Raw genomic sequence first — 19,318 nt, forward strand, 5'->3', positions numbered from 1 at the left:
GGGCAGAGTGATGCCACGGTACAACTGGAGTACTATAGCTTCTTTCGCGCTTCTTCCACTCTTGTATTGAAGAGGGGCAAGGTAAAACCTGCAGCAATCAATTCTTGAGCTTTAAAAAATCAAAAAATGATAAAATCAAAGAAAAGCCCACCATTTTAATTTGATAACAAGCCCCTCACACAGAGCATCTGCTGCCTACACATCCGGTTACATTTCCACCCGCCCGAGCCCCTAGGGCAGAGACTCCAGATCTTTGGAATAATGAGAGAGAGAGAGAGGAGGAGGGGACGTGCTCAATTTTGCACTCAGTTATTCGAGAGAGAAGAGAGTGGGGAAGGTGGCCTCTGTTGTAGGCTCAGCCAAAACAAACTACGGCTCGTGCGATATGGCGGTCACATGAAGTGATAACTCTAATTGAAGCTAAAAGGGAGCTCGAGATCGCGACCTTGAGTTGCTGACAAGCACGGTCGAGATCTGAGAGAAGCGCAAATGGCCATACCTGTGAGCAAAGCCCTTGATCACTTGCAGGTTTAGTTGCGTAAAGCGAACTGAGAGAAGCGCAAACGGCCATACCCGTGAGCGAAGCCCTCGACCACTTGCAGGTTTAGTTTCTCTCTCTCTCTCTCTCTCTCTCTCTCTCTCTCTCTCTCTCTCTCTCTCTCTGGTCGAGATATGAGAGAAGCGCAAACGGCCATACCTGTGAGCGAAGCCCTCGACCACTTGCAGGTTTAGTTTCTCTCTCTCTCTCTCTCTCTCTCTCTCTCTCTCTCTCTGGCCAACCCAACTCGTTGCACGCACTTGCCATAGCATTACAATGTTGTGACTTTTCATTAGTATCACCATCAGCGAAGTGGGAATGCGGGGTGAGGGCCGCCATGGGGGTCTCTCTTCCCTACTGCCTTCAGCAGGACCGAGCGCACATGTGGCAAGTTGCAACTCTCTCCATCTCCACCGCGCATCTCCACCCATGCACCACTAGAAACATCGTCCTCTGTCTCCCCAACACAGTTTGCTGAACACACAGCCTTGGTCTCTGCTGCTAGGCTGCTCCTGCAAGCTTCAAGCCGTCGCGGTGTCTATGCACTGCACACCCTTAACCACCCTTAGTGATAACTCTAATTCAAGCTAGAAAGGAGCTCGAGATCGGGACCTTGAGTTACTTTACCATAGTTGAGTGCCTTCAAAGTTCACGCTACAATGAATACCAATTTAAAAATATTAACTCTCCTTTTTCACTATGGGCTCGCCGCTCACCTCAAGAAACTCACCATCTAAAAGTAAAAATCTTTTTTCAAAGAACAAATTTCAATATCTTAATTTATTCATGATCAAATTTTCAAAGCTTTTAGAGGTTCTCTTTTCTATGCTGGGTGATTATCGAGTATCGATTCTGGCTTGTCTCAAGACATGTCCATCATTATATTTACACTCTTTTTATTTAAATGAGTGTCCACTATCTTGTTGCAACCAACCAACATTTTTTGTCTATTAAAAAATGCTTAAAAATATAACTCAATTTTTTTTTTATTTTAGTCAACAAAAAAAGAAGGCAACGCTATCTATACTATATACTATATATATTAAGGAGATTGGTTTTTAGTGCCATGTGTCAAAATTTGCAGCATCCGGTGAGTTCCCGTTTATATGAGTGAGGGGGAGAGAGGGAGAGAGAGATTCGGCGGCCGACCGTACTAGTAGCCTTTGGGCACGCCAAAAAAGGTTCGCGCGCGCGACGCCATACGCTCTACGTGTACGTTTTTACACGTCAAGAAAGCAAAGCAGAGAGACGATGGGCAAGGATGGATCCTTACAAGGTGCTCGGGGTGGGCAGGGAGGCTACGGAGGAAGATGTGAAGAAGGCCTACAGGAAAATCGCCCTGCAATTCCATCCCGACCGCCACGCCCAGGCTAGCAAGCAACAGCAGGAGGCGGCCTCCCGCCTCTTTCGCGAGGCCTCAGAAGCCTATCAGCTCCTTAGCGACCCTCACAAAAGGGCCATTTACGACAGGAATGGCGGGCGCCGTCCAACCTCTGCTAGCTATGGCGATTGGCATTCTGCTTCCTCCTCCTCTTCCTCCCGACCCTTCAACAATCAGTGGCACCGCCACTATTACGATGCTTCAACTCATCGGCACCGTCCCTCGTGGAGCTTCCGGCTTTCCCTTTCTCCTTTGGACGCTGCCTTCCATGTCCTCTTTGCTGGGTATGCTCTTTCTTTCTCTCTCTCTCTCTCTCACACACACACACACACACACACACACACACACACACGTATCTATCGAGACATTGTTCTACATCCTCTATTGTGCATTGATGGATTAATGGGGATATTGTGGTTCTGGTAGGTTGTGTTGTAGGATGACTTAAACATGTTCAAAGATTTTGCTTTTTTTAAAAATCATCTTGGCGTTGGTGTGGACTCTGATTTGGATTAGGCACTAGGCTTTCGGACTCCTAGCGTTTGCTTGATGATGAAGAAATGGAGAGAGAGAGAGAGAGAGAGAGAGAGAGAGAGAGAGAGAGAGAGAGAGAGAGAGAGATGATGAAGAAATGGAGAGAGAGAGAGAGAGAGAAGAAGAAGAGATTTTAACATTGTAGGAACAATTCCAAGTGACCTCAAAGGTCTATGTGACGAGTCTTGAACTCAAGACCTGATACTCTAGTGGGAATTGGGATAACCAATCTACCACGCTTGGGTGACAGAAAGGTTATTCCGATCTCTCTCTCTCTCTCTCTCTCTCTCTCACACACACACACACACACACACACACACACACACACACACACACACACACACACACACACCACACACACACACACACACACGAGGATAGATTTTAACATTGTAGGAACAATCCCAAGAGACCTGGACCAGCTGAGTCAAACTCGGAGAAGCGTTGAAGATGGGAGTGCGCCCAATGCGGGATGAAGCAAAGGTGGAGTGATGTCGAATTTTAGGCAACAATTATTGATCCGGGGTAGGGCCCAAAGTACTAAAAGCTGCACCGATGACCAAAGCTGATGCGAGGATGGAGGTGAGTGAACGGATTTTGTCAAGGAACTCTGGATGTTGCGGACAGAGCAAAGGTACTTGCTTGTCTGATAGCACAAGGAGAACCCGGTGGTAGCAACAATCCGTACGAAAAGAATGGAGTAGAGAGAAGAGAGTACCTAAGTGAAAATCTGCAAAACTTTGGAGAATTCAGAAGACGATGGAGTTGAGGTCATGCGGGAGGAGTAGCCGAGATAGGAGAACTTATCGAAGCCAAGCAATCCGACACGAGGAAGTAGGCTCAAGGCTGTGAAGGAACTTAGTTACTAATCACAAATTACCATACTTGATCACTTGGATGAAGACTAAATTGAAGAACTGAGCTTTGACACAAGAGACTTAATGTTGTTGAGTTGGTTGATTGAATTGAGTACATAGCTTCCTTTATATTGTGCTATTCTTCTATCTTTTGTTGTGCGTATGCCCTATCAACTACCTCATTTTTGTGCTAATTTTTCCGATTTAATGCTTCTCTTAGTGCTAGGCTTCATTATGGCTGATCTTCAGAGTCATGATAGAAACTCAGTACACTGAACTTTGTGTTGATGTATGCTTATGTGTGCGTGCGGTGTGTTGTGTTTGGGAGCATATGTTAGTACCTAGTTCTACACCCACTATTGGGTATTGAGGATGGCATGGTATTTAGTCAATACTATGCATGATGGAGCTGATGGTTATATTGTCTTGTGGGTGACTATCATGGTCTATACCTTGCATGTTCCCTTAAGGGTGAAATTGGGCTTATCTTGGATTCATATAGGTTTAGATAGGAGATGTAAAGACACATACCAAGAGACATGTTTGCTAATGAAGAGACATGATTCTAGACCAAAAGTTATATCTTTTGACCAATAGTTGTGACCAGTTGCTGTAGAGACATGACCATTTGACGTAAGGGTGTAGCCAAGAGATGTAGTTGTTGGGCTTAGAGACGCTCTTCAGGGGAGAGGGGTATCTAGTTTGGTGCGTCTTCATAGCAAGAAGGTAACACAGATGAAGTATACGTCACAATCGTGACACTGTCTCCCAATTAAAATTAATAAAACTGTGTGTTTAAATTATAGACATCCTTTTGTCGAAAAAAATCTGTTTGCCAAGTAGAATTTACTGTTGAGATTGCCATGTTGGTAGATGGAGGTATGCGATTGAGAGCATGTGCTCGTATTCAATAGCCATGTGAAAGTAAGAAATTCCACCCATCGTCCTTGGCAAGGATTCATAATTGGTTGAGTGAAAATATATTGTAGACTGAAGATCCGTTTTGACAACAGAGTCAAATCCCAAGAGATAATGTTTCCAACTACAGTAAGCATGCACAATGGCTAAAAACTCCTTGTTATAACCTGGATAGCGAATTTGAATAGCAATAAACTTCTTGTCAAAAGCAATAACTTGTCAATACATGTCACAAACTGATGATGTGGCATGACCACTGGGCAAGACCAAAGGATAAATAGTACGAATCTTGATGTGGACAGGCTGTACGGATTTTTCTGTGATCTGCGTTGACTGCCCACGTGGCTGTTGTATAGATTTTTGTGTTATGCGTTAATAGCTGATGACGTGGTAGGTTGTACGGAATTCTATAATTTGCGTTGGTTGCTTTTTGACAGTTTTTGGGACCAAATGCTTTTGGAACAAGTTGCTTTTGAGTTTACTGCTTTTGGGGCATCCCTTGTAAGAATAAATAGACCCTTTGGGGCCTCGCTCTGTAGAGCATTTGGACGCAGAGTCTAAGAGCAGAGGTCCCTCAGGTGTTGTACTTTGCTCATGCATTAATATTAATATAAAAAGAAACACCGAAAGGGGCGCCAATTTTAGGGCCAATATCTCTGGGCACAGAACTATGCCGGGCCGTGTGGACTCAAATTTTAAAGTTGTGAAGTATTTTAAGTGATTCTCTCGTGTGTCGTGATAGATTCCCGACTTGGGGTGCTCAAGTCTGTAACTGTGGTATCAGAGTCATTCTCACCCTTACTTCATCGTGCATCGGGCGCGCTCCCGTCTTTATCGCTCTATCTTACGGGGCATAAGCCATAAAGAATCCAAGATTGCACATGGGTTCTCGTGGAGAATCTGATAGAGATAACACCTCTCAGAGGAGATATTACAGTGCGAGGAGATACTCGCTCGAGAACAGATTTTGGAAAGGAAATTAAAGAGATACTGAGATCTTGTTGTCTGTGTGTAGATAACTAGTAGGAGCGAGGAACATGCATATGAAAGCATTTGGAAACATGGAACTGGACCTCGACTCTTTTGCAACGAGGTGAATCATTTGCTTAAAAGTTTATCTGTTTTGCAGGTGAAATCGAGAATAAGATGATGACGTAGTGGGAGCGATGACAGCTCCGGAATGAACCCGATCACGAATCGAGATAAGAATCATGAACTTTGAATGAATGATAATGATTCTAGTGCATCAAGATTCCGAGATGAATGAGATGACTGGATACTGTGGTGAGCACATCAAGAGTTCTTGTGGGATGAGATGGCTACACAGGGATCTAGGTGCATCAAGACTTCTAGACGGATGAGATGAGTAGGATTGAAACACTGCGTTCAGTATGAACTAAGTGTGTGAATGAAGAGCTTTGAAATAGGGATTTCCGAAGATGAATCTGATTTATATATGAAATTAATGTTTTCTTGAAGAACTTGCTATTTGTGTGCAGATAACAGGTGAAAATCGAGAATGAGATGATTTTTGGAGCAATGACAACTCCCGAATGAACCTGATATCGAATCATGAATTTTGAATCACGAATGATTCAATGGAACTGTTGTGCGCGCATCAAGAGTTCTTGCGGGATGAGATGGCCACACAACTAGAACTGAATGATTGAACCACTTTGTTCGGTATGAACTCAATGTGTGATTGATGGATTGGGATCCCCAGAAATGATTACTCGCACACGTTAGTGCTTGAGTACGGATGGAATGGTCGATCAAATGACTGCAGCATTTTGGTCTCGAGAAATCTATGGACATGATCGCAATATGGGATTAGTTAATCCGACATCAGTGAGATCCGGGATGGATCTAGATGCGATTACTAAATACGTTGCCAAGAATCATGGTCCTAGATCAAAACGAACTTCTTGGACATGATCGCAATATGGGATTACCTAATCCGATATCAGTGAGGTCCGGTACGGATCTAGATGCGATTGCTAAATACGTTGCCAGGAATCATGGTCCTAGACTTTATGTGATATGACCCGAATGTGATGTGACTGTTGTCTTTGTACAAGTGCTGGATTTGTGTCGTCTAGTGCGTCGGTACTTAGAGTTAGTGTTTACTGAACTGGTTTATGGCTTTTGTCTGATTTTGCAGGTGTAATCGAGGGAAATTCTTTCAAGTATGTCACAAATTAATGACATGGCATGACCACCCAGACAAGACCAAAGGACAAACAGTACGAATGCTGATGTGGATAGACTGTACGGAATTTTCCGCGATCTACATTGACTGTTGACGTGGCTGTCGTACGGATTTCTGCGTTATGCGTTGACAGTTGATGACGTGGCAGGTTGTATGGAATTTCGTAATTTGTGCTGGTTGCTTTTTGACAGTTTTTGGGACCAAATGCTTTTGGCAAGTTGCTTTTGAGTTTATTGCTTTTGGGGCATCCCTTGTAAGAATAATAGACCCTTTTGGGCCTCACTCTGCAGAGCATGTGGACGCAGAGTTTGAGAGCAGAGGTCCCTCGTGTGTTGTACTTTGCTCGAGCATTAATATAAAGAGAAATATGAAAAGGGGCGCCAGATTTTTGGGCCAATACCTATCGGCATTGAACTACGCCAGGCCGTGTCGACTCAAACTTTAAAGTTTTGAAGTATTTTAAGTGATTCTCTCATGTGTTGTGATAGATTCCCGACTTGGGGTGCCCAAGTTTGTAACAATAAACCACGAGAGGCCCGATCTGGAGCATTCGTTATTAGCACAAAAGGTTTAGTGGGATTTGCTATAGCCATGACTGGTGTGGTTGTCAATGCCTGCTTAAGGTCATTGAAAGACTTTTCTGCTTTGGGTGTCCGTTTGAGCTTTTCATACTTTGTCAATCCTGAGAGAGGTGAAACCTTGTTTACTTTAGTATGGCAAGTCCCAAGAAGCTCGAGCGAACACTAGAAAGGGATTGGCCAATCATGTCACATGACACATCCAACCCTATGTGTCCGTGGACAAGCTACACCATAACAGGGTTTCCGTCAAGTCCAGTCAGTCTAGCTTAGAAGTGATCTGGCACTTTTGTGAGTCTATTCGTAGACCGTGCATGCCCAGTCACTTAGTGTAGATGCATATCCTATGGTTGCACACCACATAAGCATAAGCATTTACATTAGATTCCATCAGAGTCAGTTTGGGGATTTTTTCAATGACTTTAGCCTATTTTCCCTATTTTTGACATTTTTCACTTATTTATTAAGTGACTTTTGTTGGGAACTGAGTAGGGAAAATTGGGTAAGTTAATATATAAGCAAACCCAAGTTAGCACTAAATGGCAGAAGAGGCAGCAGGAGCTCCACGCTCAACAGGCAACTTCTCAGCAGACACCCCCAAGAGACCTAGCGTTTTTGCTTCACAAGCCTAAAGCTAGCGTTTTGGATCAGATCAGCCCCGGCGTGTTGGTGCACAGCGGATCAGCCCTGGCGCCATTGCTACACAGCAGATCAGCCTAGCGTTTTTGCATTTGCAGAACCCCGGCGACAGAAGGACCAATTTCAACCCTTGGCGTTTTTGGATTTCAGCAGCAAATTAAGACCGGAAATATTCACCTGAAGTGTAGCAGATTCAGCCCGTAAAGACCATCAGTTTTCAGCCCTAAGAAACCTCAGTTTTCAGCCCTAAACCTGCAGATTTTCAGCGACAAAGACCCATAGAAACAGTCCCAAAAATCAGCGTTTTTGGACCTGCAGTAGATTTCAGCCCATAGCGTTTTTGGACAGCAGATAAAAGATTGCAGATTTCAGCCCTTAGGTCGACTTCGTCATCCTTGTCGTCATCGTCGACATAGCCTAGACTTGCATCAGTCTCATACATACCATTTGTACCAGATTGTGCAATCATAAGTAGACCACTCTCGCCGACGAGTGGGGCCTTCGGAGGAGGGTTTTACAACCTCTCTGGTGTCGTATCTCTCTTCTCTCTCTATCTCTCAGTCTCATTCACTTGCACGCAATGTCCATTCACTTTGTTTGTGATCATAGCACTTTCTCATTAAGAACGGAAGGCTCTACCTTCCATAAGAACAAAAAGGAACCTTGAGCACACTATGGAGCACTCATCTTGAGCAAAGCGCAAACAATCATTCCGCTGCACCTAACATTGGTATCAGAGCTTTGGAAGTGTTCTGCATTACTCAAGGAAAGAACCACAAGAACCACAAGATTTTTTTTTTGCTTGTTGCGGTCGCACGAACCCAAGTTTACTTGGGCGTGGCGATTCCTAATCGTGTTTTGTTGAAGAGTGACAGGAATCCCAAGAAAGACGGGCTTGTCCAGCCTCCCCTTGTGTCTCTTTTCACTCATTGAGAGCGGATCGTGCACTTAGCGGCCGGCCAATCGACGTGAGGTGGGAAAAAGCAACCTTGGTGTGAGCGCAAGGCCGCCAAGGGGTGATGAATGGTTTGGCACTCCGTCTCTATGTTTATCTACATTGCATGCACAGTCTTTAAAGAAGACTATAATTTCACTTTACATGGAATGGGTATGTTCATGTTTTTGTGTTGGAAGTGGTTTCATGAATTTTTATCCTCGGAGATTCTTGAAGAAGGTAGACGCATGACTGTAGACGAAGTTGAAGTATTGAAGGAGCCACAGGTGACTTTTTGTCGCTCTCGGCGCGACCCAAAGAAGCAAGCATTGCAGACCTTTATGAAGTTCAAGTATCACATGACCCACGCATTAGAGTGGGCCAGCGAAGAGTCCTTCCTAGGATTCTAGACGCTGTTGGCGATCTCCCTCGACGCCATACAGCTCAGTACCAGTACCTGACTTTGGAAAGGAGGGGGTGTCACGTGCACATCTAACCCTATGTGTACGTGGACAAGCTACTTCATGACAAGGGTTCAGTTCAGTTAGCTTAGGAAGTGTTTTGACACTTTTGTGAGTCTGTTCGTAGACCGTGCATGTCCAGACACTTAGAGTAGATGCATATCCTCTCGTTGCACACAGCATGATCATTAGATTACCATCAAAATCCAGCAAGAGCATTTTTAAGTGCACATACCTATTTTCTCTATTTTAGCCATTTTTCACTTATTATTAACAAGTGACTTTGTTGGGAAACTGGGTAGGGCATTTTTGACAAGGAACTATATAAGAAACCTAGTGCTAGCAGTTTTTGGCAGAAGAGGCAGCAGATACCATTTGAAGTTCACCTTCTCAGCAAGACTGGCAAGAAGACATAGCGTTTTTAGCCCTCAAGACCAAGCTAGCGTTGTCTGCAGCAGATAAGCTTTGGCGCTTTTGCAGCAGATCATCTAGCGTTCGCAGAACTCCCAGATCAGCGTGGCGTTTTTGCAGACAACGGAATAGGCCTAGCGTTTTTGCAACATGCAGTCCAACTTGGCGTTTTGCAGATTCCCAACGGCAGATTCAGCCCTAACTTCAGCGTTTTCAGTTTTCAGCATTTAAAGTAGGCGTTACGACTTATCCATGTCCACATAGGGTTAGATGTGCACGTGACACCCCAAATCCTTGGTCTTGTTGTGTACCTTGGATGTGAGAGTGGGGGTTAAGATTTTTGGGGTCATCTCTTGGGTTTCTCATCTAAGTCTACTGAGACAGGACATCTTTGTGGCACCTTGTGGTGTTCGGATTTTCTAGATTTTGTCTTGTCTAGCCATGTGGGGCCTTTTTGTTTGGGCTCCCTATTTTATGCAAGCATATTCCCACATTTTATGGGTCGTGGGGTATTGGAGAAGGCAGGCATTGCGGCAGCTCCCCTATATAGGGGAAGGGAGGGGTCCCCACATTGGCAGATTGTGTAGTGTTCCTTGTACTTTCTTGTTCAGTAGAGTTTAGACGGCTCCCCCATAGACCCTTTAAAGGTTCTATTAGGGGGCCCTTGAAAAAACTAATCCGTGTCTCATAGGCCTCCAAAAGTGAAGGGCCCTTCACCTAAAATGTCTCGCTGAAAATGTAGGGGGTCCTTCAACCACCCCTAGACTTGAGAAACGCTTTTATAACTTGGTATAGGAGGTCAACAAGTCAAAAAGAGAAAGATTACTCCCAATTCCTTGGTGCAAACGACTGGAAACTTGTTGTTGAAGGGCTTATGGGCACACAAAGGGATTTTTATAGGGCCCTTCACATTTAAAAGGGCCCTTTTCTTAAAGTTTGATTCAGAGGGGAGCCCTCTTACCCCACAGTGCTCGAGCACACACACTCTCTCTCTCTCTCTCTCTCTCTCTCTCTCTCTCTCTCTCTCTCTCTCTCTCTCTCTCTACGCGAATCCTAACCGGTATCTCTCTCGCGCTGTCCTCCCCTGGGCGAGGGGTAGCCTTGTGGGAGGGCGTCCGAGCCCAGCCTTGCCCCACTCAGCGCAGCCCAGCCAGCCCTGTGGGAGGCCGTCCGAGCCCCGGCCCTGCTCTACACAACTCAGTCCACCCTGCCCGACAGGGCGCTCACCTGCTTCGCCACCCCATTGTCGGCACAGAGCCCGCCATCAACTCAATCCACCCTGCCCGACAGGGGGCTCACCTGCTTCGCTACCCCGTTGTCGACAGAGGCCGTTTTCTCCTCTTTTTCGAGCTGCATCAACAATGCCTTCTCAGGGCTTGGTCACACAGTGAGCGGCTACAACACAAGGCCCGTGAGCGACTCTCACAAGCACAGCACCTCACGGGGGTACAGAGAGCCGACATGCTAGGGTCTATGCACTGCCCACAGAGCACTTAACGATCTACCCCTCGAGCCATGTCTTCTTTCAACACGCCGACCCCCAGCACACGTAAGAGCTTTCTTGGTGTGGTGGCAGCTGCACCTCGGAAAGACCCCGTCGCTCGCCAAGACGCGAGGATCACAGCCCTCGAGGCTCAGATCCAAGCACTTATTTCAGAGAATGATGCACTCAAACAACGCCTGAACAAGCTCGAGGAGGCGATAAAGGAGAACACAACTCTACTTGCAAAGAAACACGAAGTTGAAGCTTCCCTCAATGAGACTGTCAAGGCAGCTCAACAAGAAGCAAATGCGGCAGCACATAAGAAGATGGACATCGAAATCCAAGCAGCCCTACAAGAGCATCCACGGGTTACATCCACCCGGCCGGGATACACTCCCATTCAATCCCATTTCTAGGGCAATATTGAATGAATCCGAGCTCAGAACATAGACCAACGGTTATCGGTCCTAGCCAAAAAGGACCATCCCCCATTGTATCTCACATGATAACACCTACGCCGGCCTTTTTTCTCAAACATGAAGACAAGTTCACACTTAAATCTCTATGTTATGCTAGGGCTATCCACGTCGATCTTCTCGGTAAACTTTTAAATCTTAGCTTAAATTTAGATTAACCTCCTTGAGTTATAATCCCTTAATTCCTAATTCTTTTGAATTCTTCTACTCAAACAAGACCTTATAAAAATAATGAATCCTGTGTAAGTATAAGATTTTGTCTCGTCGTAAGTTTCGAGTTAATCTGGTTTTCGATGAATCCCATTTTAGTCTTTTTCCATCAATTTCCATCCATGGGCATCTCCATGGAAGCGATGGGAGTTCTATGTTCAAGCAACACGGTCATGACATCCGTGAAGCTATCCCCTTACTCCCCCTTCGAATTTGCAAAACAAACTTGGAAGTAGACAAACTTGAAATGAGAAAAAAGAACAGATGTAATGTTTTGTCTTGGTCCCATAGGTCATATCTAACCTCCGTGGACGATAATCCATCTCTCTCTCTCTCTCTCTCTCTATCGTTTTTATCTCTGCTCTTCTCCTTTCTCTCACCTCGTTCTCCCATGTCAGTCACTACACCTTCCGTTGCACTTCGACAGTAGGATGGTACCAAGTAAAGCATTTGGTGGATGATGATATTTTGACTCATGTCATCTTGGGTTCTTCATAACCAAGAAGATTGCAAAGCCCTCGTTGCTGGAAGAGTGGGCCTTATGGGAGCGTGTTTGTAACCGGACGACACCACGTGCCGAGCAAAAAAATGGGGATATAAAACACAAACGGAACAAAGCTGTTATCACTCTTGAAACTGCAGAAGATGTAGGAGAGGCAGAGTCTTTCTCAGAGAGTTTGGCCCCAAATAGGTGCCCAAGCAGTATTTCTTTACTTTAGAACTGTGTGTACCGGTGTGGGGGAAAGTTTGCGTAACCCATCCGCCATGTCATCAAGGCATCACGCACTAGTTCACCAGGCTGACCAAGCGTCATCCCGATCCCCCCCCGCCCCCCAGCCCCCCGCGTGCTCGCCCCAAAAAAAAAAAAGAAAAACGAAAAAGAAAAGAACACACCCCACATGCTCACAACACGTACTATTGACCACTGATCCTCAATGAAAGACTCCCTGAGCCAGATAGTGACGAGCTATGTCAAACATAATGTGCTAGTTTGTGGTCCTGGTATCACTCCTTAAATCTGATCAGAGTGTTATGCAAGCCAGGGAATTATCGTGTTCTGTTGCTTGCATTGTGCCCTCCTAACAAGCTTTTTCTGCCTTGAGAGTATAAAGTTGTCAATTGCATCTGTAATCACTTTCTAGTTCTAACCTTTACTTGAGTCATTTCTGCCCCGCCCTTTTCTGTTAGTTGGTGTGGTTTGATCTGTTCTTACATTCTTCTGCAGGACAATAATTATTGGTCTTTTATATGGAGGCTCAATTGGGAATTCAATCTGGGATCTCAAGAATGCAGGGGTAAGACTTGTCTTTTGTGAGAATCTGCTGTATGTGCTGATTTGCTAACTCTAGGATTTTACATGCACGTGCTTGTAATGACTCCTTACATGCCTTTGGATCTGCATGCCCGCAAATAACTTGCATAGGCGTGCTTGCATACACTTGTTTTCTATTATTCGCTTATTTCTTTAGTCTTCGTAAATTTTCATGTCCTTCGAAGATCGATAACAGGTATAGATTTTTAGGTTGAGGTTACCTTCCCTTTTTGTAATGTTTTTTGTTCTTCCCCAGAAATCTTTTGACGATATCTTACGAGCTAAGCAACAGAAAGATACAGAGAGAGAGGAGGATGACTCAAGGCGATAAGTCTCCGAAGTGTCGATTATGTGTGCGTGTACATATACATATATATATACACACAACCACGTTCTGTGGTGGCTAAGAGTGCCATTGATTTCTTGGCCCCAATTGATATGCTCATCAATCCTGTGTAAAAAACTTCAACCCTTGCGTAAGCATTGGTCTCGGTATTAATTTGTATTTATGCCAACTGATAAATTGTATTTTTGAACAAAAGCCTTGAGGTGTTCACCTTGTTATAAGCATGTTGGAGAGAAATAAGGATTTCATGGGCTACTTCTCTTCTGAACTTTGGTGGCCTCTTGGACTTCGTCTCTAATACTCAATGGGAAGTGAGTGTTTTTTTCTGTACTTTGGGGTTCAATCTCATAGAGTCAAGGTGCCTTTTGCTCTTGGCGGGGAGGTCACCCAAAATATATGTATCAATCATGTGGGTTCAATAGAAAGATAATTTCAACTCCAAAAATTATCACATTTTTATTTATAGAGGAGTGAAAAGAAAATACGAATTGCAAAAGGGTGTGTTATAGCCTTGGTGAATTCACAGATGAGGAATTTTCATACTACCCTTGAACGCACACTAATATAGTAGTTTTACATATAGTTAACGTCTCGAGCTTTTGCTACTTAATGATAGTTGTTCAAATGGGTACATATAAGGAAAGAGCCATTCTTATAGTCTACATAGAGGTGCCATATGTATCTATTTGTCCTCTAGTAGTGTACCAAGGGTCAGCATGTGCTTTGCCTTGTAATTTTTGTGGTTGAATTATGTGTGGCGAGAAGATATCTATTGTAAGTGCTTGAATATGATTGCCTTTGCCTTTGTCCTCTTTGCAAGCTCTTGCATTTGCCTTTGGATTCACATTTGCAAGCCAAACAAAGTCTCTTCTTGCAGCTATAACAATAGTTCTTGGACTTCGTGGGTACCAAGGCAGCTAATTGTATATTGGTCAATACACTTTCTATAGCCGATTGTTGATGTTCACGAAAAAGCTTGTTATCTTTGACTTTGCCATTTCCTTCGAGAGGACTCCTCCTAAGCCTTTTAAAATGCAGGTACAAACATAGCCTCAAAATAGGCCACTCAGGGTTGCATCCTAAAATGCTTCCAAAAGCTGAGTGGTTGCATCCTAAAATGCTTCCAAAAGCTTCGCCTTCATGAGATCTCCATGCCATGCGTTTCAAAACGCCTCAAGAGGCTTGCAATTTGAAGGCCAAGCTAGGGTTGCCGGCTTCTCTTTGGCCCCCTCCCTCTGGCAGCATCTCAAAATGCTGCAGTCTTTAGGCCAAAAATCGTAGCACAAATGGAGTGGTGTTTCAAAACGCAACCAAGTGGAGGCTAGCAAAAGACATGTTCAAGTGGCTTTGCCGTTAGAACTCACACACAGAGAAGGTGTTCTACCACCGCAAGAAACAACCAAGAGCCGGTCCTCAAACCGCTTGCTCCCTTTTGATACCAGTGTTTTAAAATGCTAATGCCTCAGCCTGCCTCCAAAAATGTCGATGGCAAGAAAATAATGGCGATTCTCAAGTCTTCTTCAACGTGGTTCTCCCTCCTTGCTTTGATACCATCTAAAAATTCAAAGAGAGAGAGAGAGAGAGAGAGAGAGAGAGAGAGAGAGAGAGAGAGAGAGAGAGAGAGAGAGAGGGAGGAACCAACCAGCTGAGCAATGAAATAGATGATAATGCAATGGGGGTTGAGTGCTACTTAGATACTAGCTTGGGGGCCTTAAGTACCCCTCAACAAATAGCCCTCCAAAAATGTCGATGGCAAGAAAATAATGGCGATTCTCAAGTCTTCTTCAACGTGGTTCTCCCTCCTTGCTTTGATACCATCTTAAAATTCAAAGAGAGAGAGAGAGAGAGAGAGAGAGAGAGAGAGAGAGAGAGAGAGAGAGAGGAACCAACCAGCTGAGCAATGAAATAGATGATAATGCAATGGGGGTTGAGTGCTACTTAGATACTAGCTTGGGGGCCTTAAGTACCCCTCAACAAATAGCCCTACCCAGAACTTTGACAAATAAATAAAATAAATACCTAAAGCCAAAATAAATATTAGGTTCACATTGGACCATTCACTTGAGATTCTATATCTTCAATATAGAGGACACACACACTTCATATTGAGAATTTTTTGTCTAAGTTATGATCAATTGATATTGTGTTGAATATTAGAAACCCATTGCAAGTTAGTACGTACTACGTAGTATGTGGTGAGAACATCCGTCCTTTTTAGTATTATCATGTTTCTTGAGTGTTATTGTTTAGGTTGTAAAAAACTCAGTATTGGTATCTATGGTGTGTCTAAACACTCGTCAAATTGATTGTTGTACTTGATCCCAATGTCAAAAATTTGTTGCAAACCCTCTTCCTTTTATTCTACACTAGTATGCTCCTATACAAAGAAAATATCTAATCTAACTCACTTCTTCAGAGCCCTCAAAGGAAAGAGAAATCGGGGCATTGTCCACTCAGTCATTGATGAGGAAGGAAATGATGTTGAGAATCGAGATAAAATGGCTCAACTAATGCTTGAACTCTTACGACAAATCATAGGCCAGTCGAAGACCCGCTCCTTGGAAGTTGAAGAAGCCAGAGCTACTGTACTTAAAAGTGTAAAAAAAACGGTCTCCCACTCAGATGCCAACATTATGGAGAAGGTGTTTACCGAGGAGAAATGCTTGCTTGCGTTGCATGCTCTTGGCAAAGAGAAGTCTCCAAGATGGGACGGATTAACTATTGAGTTTTTCATAGAATTTTGGGAAGAACTTAAGTCTGAGATCACGGGTATGGCTAACCAAGCCCTGATCAATGGGGTCCTGGACTTAATTATCAAAAGGGGCCTAATCAAACCTATCCCCAGGCACATTTGCTACTCCAAACTGAAACACTGGCATCCTATTACGATGATGTCAGTCGCATATAAAATAATAAAGAAAATCGTAGCCCTCAAGTTCTCTCCCCTCTTGGACAAAGTCATTACTCCTCACCAACATGGATTTATCAAGGTCAAGTCGATTTATGATAACATTTTGGTAGCAAAGGTCGGCATTGAGTATGCAACATTCACTAAACAAGAGTGTATACTGCTGCATCTTGATCTTGATAAAACTTATGACAGGATCACTTGGTTGTTCATCGAAGATATCATGAAATCATTAGGCTTTGGGCCGTGGACGTGCTGCTTGATCAACACCCTAGGTGCCAATAGCCAATCTGAGCTCCTTTTCAATGAGAGAATTGTGGGCGCATTCGAGGTCAAAAAATCAATTAAGCAAGGTTACCCACTAGCCCCTCTGCTATTCGCCATTGGATTTCATCCTTTGGTAACTTTGCTCGAAGACAATGCTGCCAACGGGGAGGTTAAAGGGTTACTACTACCTAACAATGACCAACTTCTTGCAAAGCTATTTTTGGATGACTCCCTCCTCTTTCTTGAAGCTTGCCCTCAGGTGATTAGGAAGGCTCTAGAGATTGTGCAAACGTATGCCATAGCATCAGGGTCGAAGTATATTATTGAGAAATCAAGATTGATCTCTCTCTGAGAACGACATACTTGATCTGTCCATGTGGATTGCGGAGATAGTGTCAAAAGGGAAGATATTCCGGCACTTGGGAGCCCCTCTAGGGGTAGACGTAACCCACAAGCAAAGGTTCCTGTGGGTCATGGAGAAGATAAGGATCAAGATGCGAAGGTGGGAACATGTGCTTCTCCCTTTTTCGAGCGGAGTGAAAGTGATCAATTCGTTAATGCTCTCTTATATAATGTTTAATGGCCCATTGCTGAACCTTGCCAAATGCAAATGGAAAGAGTTCTTAAACCCGGTAAGAGTGTGCAAAAATGTTGCTTAGTTTGCAAATTTTCCTTTTAAGAATTGCATTTCAAGGGATTTGTGTATATTTGGGACAAAAGATTTTTCATGGACATTGATTCAGGCTCTTCAAGTTCTAGCCCTAAGGGTGGTTCAAGGTTGGCCTATCTTGCTAGTGTCCAGAGATCATTATATTTTTTTTCCGAAAGAAACAGGTAAAGTTCGTTCAACCATTACTAAACATGGCTTTGCTCTATATGAGACTCAAACTAAAAACCCACAACCTTGAAGCTTTAACAATTTCTATATTATATTTGTGTTGACAAGGAACCCCACATTCAAACCCATTTGGCGTGGTGTGCACTACTACTAGGGTGAGGGGCTCTTGCCAAGTAGTTGGAGGGTCCTCCAACAAAAAGGGCCTGCAATGAAAAGCCCCTTCAGGCTTCAAAGTTTGGAGAGCACTCTTAATGGTGGGTACAAGAGAAGATAGGAAGGACTTGATACATGTACAATTATCACATGACTTTGTCATCGATTGTGGCCCATTGCCCAACATCACATGTGGCCCAATATCACATGTGAGAGCATAGGATGAGAAAAGAAAAGCAAGTCATCAACATGGCTTAGACACATGTATAAAATAATTTTTTCACAATGTTGCTTAGTTTGTACGACATAAAGGTGGATTCGCACAAGCAAGGGTTCTACTCTTGTCGTGCATCAACAAATTTGACTTGGAGTTGTAAACATAGCAGACATTATGCAGCTATGCTTGTGGAGGTAGAACAAGAGGTTTCCTAACTCTGCCAATTTTGGTAGAGTTGAAAAGGGAGAGCAACATTCACTGACATATGTATGTTGGGGTTCAACCCTGACCGTGCAAATGAGCACTAACATGGAGCTCATCCTTCCACTAGCCAAGATGCTCTAACCTGGCAATAATATATATGGATTGTAGCTCTGATCAAACTAGACATAAACATAAACGATATGTATAAACCTATTGAGTATCCTATCTTCCAGTTACCCAAAAAGGTTAGCGAGTGGAATTCCTATTGCAATCATGCTAAGCAACTTGGCTACCTACAATTGAAAGTTGCAAAGGCGTTTCTCTTTTGTGGGGGTGGTTGAGGTACCCCTAGGAGCAAGAGGAAAAGAAAATATTCCATTGGAAATTTCAGTTGAATAGTGTTGGAATGAAAAAAAAAAAAGGCTCAAATTTTTACAATCTCCTCCTCGGAAGAGCATAGTAAGGAGTTGTTTATGGTTAGGCTAATGGGTTTTCCTGAACGCTTTAATTTTTACACCTTGAATTTTGGATACCAGTATGATGACAGTTTTTGATGCTATGGAGAGGTGCAAATAATGACCGATTGTGGAGTAAACACATGGTCAAAGTTAATTGTTGAGCTAAGGAGAGGAGCAATCTAGAGTGAATAAGCAAGACAATGCACATACTATTTTGGATTCTTTTTTTTGTTCCAATTGCATGGAATTTTGTGCAAATTAAAAAAAACGTCTTTATGAGTGCACAAAGTCATCTAGCCGCACTTAAACCCGTGACCCAAGTCATAGAGGTCAAGTACTCAACGAACCAAGCTAGCTCCTTTGGACTCTTTTTTTTTGGGTGGTGTTTTGGCTTTTTTGGTTTTTTTTGGAGAGAGAGAGAAGAGAGAGGGGGGGGGGGGGGGGGGGGGTGTTTGTGGTTTTGGGGTTGGGGTTGGGTCTTTTTTGGGTTGGTTGGTTAACAAGCCTTAGTGACTTAGTGAGAAGGAAGTTAGTCGTGCATTTGTCTTTTGCATGTGAACCTTTAGATGGCTCTTCTTTGGTATTTTAGTTCGTAAAATGGTCCTTTTCATTTTAGAGCCTCCTTCTGTATTTATTTTTAGATTTTGGAACCCTTCACCTTACTTTTATTTATCTCAAGAGACACACACACCTTCTCATGCAAACCACATTTCCTTCCATGAGACGTTAGGGCCTTGTGGACACTGTTCAAGCACAATGCACATATTCTTGACGTTGGCTTAACTAAAATGAAAGGACCATTTCAGTTTGTAAAATGGTCCTTTCATTTTAGGGCCTCGTGTGGCTCCCGCTCCCTTTTTTTTTAATTTTTAAATTTTGGAAACCCTTCAACTTACTTTTATTTATTATCTGAAAAGAAAAAACACACACACCTTCTCATGCAACCCACATTTCCTTCCATGAGGCTTTGCGACCTTGTGGACACT

At 43.7% G+C, this 19,318-nt stretch overlaps 1 protein-coding gene across 1 annotated transcript; it reads left to right on the forward strand.

Annotated features, from left to right (window-relative positions):
- Window positions 1–1,748: 1,748 nt before the first annotated feature.
- Window positions 1,749–13,725, forward strand: LOC147418433 (chaperone protein dnaJ 72-like). Its single transcript, XM_086506908.1, has 3 exons — window positions 1,749–2,203; window positions 12,855–12,924; window positions 13,198–13,725. Exons 1-3 carry the CDS (start codon window positions 1,800–1,802, stop codon window positions 13,270–13,272), a joined length of 549 nt encoding a protein of 182 aa, XP_086363034.1. The 5' UTR covers window positions 1,749–1,799; the 3' UTR covers window positions 13,273–13,725.
- The last annotated feature ends 5,593 nt before the right edge of the window (window positions 13,726–19,318 follow it).

The sequence above is a fragment of the Adiantum capillus-veneris genome, chromosome 30 (genome assembly GCF_014529385.1).
Source record: "Adiantum capillus-veneris isolate H3 chromosome 30, ASM1452938v2, whole genome shotgun sequence".
In the NCBI taxonomy this organism is placed as follows: Eukaryota; Viridiplantae; Streptophyta; class Polypodiopsida; order Polypodiales; family Pteridaceae; genus Adiantum; species Adiantum capillus-veneris.

Excerpts from the sequence above, each read along its gene's own strand:
- LOC147418433 (XM_086506908.1), top strand. The coding sequence starts at position 1,800 with ATGGATCCTTACAAGGTGCTCGGGGTGGGCAGGGAGGCTACGGAGGAA. Across the intron at positions 2,204-12,854 it reads TTCCATGTCCTCTTTGCTGG|GACAATAATTATTGGTCTTT; the intron begins GTATGCTCTTTC and ends ATTCTTCTGCAG. Across the intron at positions 12,925-13,197 it reads GGGATCTCAAGAATGCAGGG|AAATCTTTTGACGATATCTT; the intron begins GTAAGACTTGTC and ends GTTCTTCCCCAG.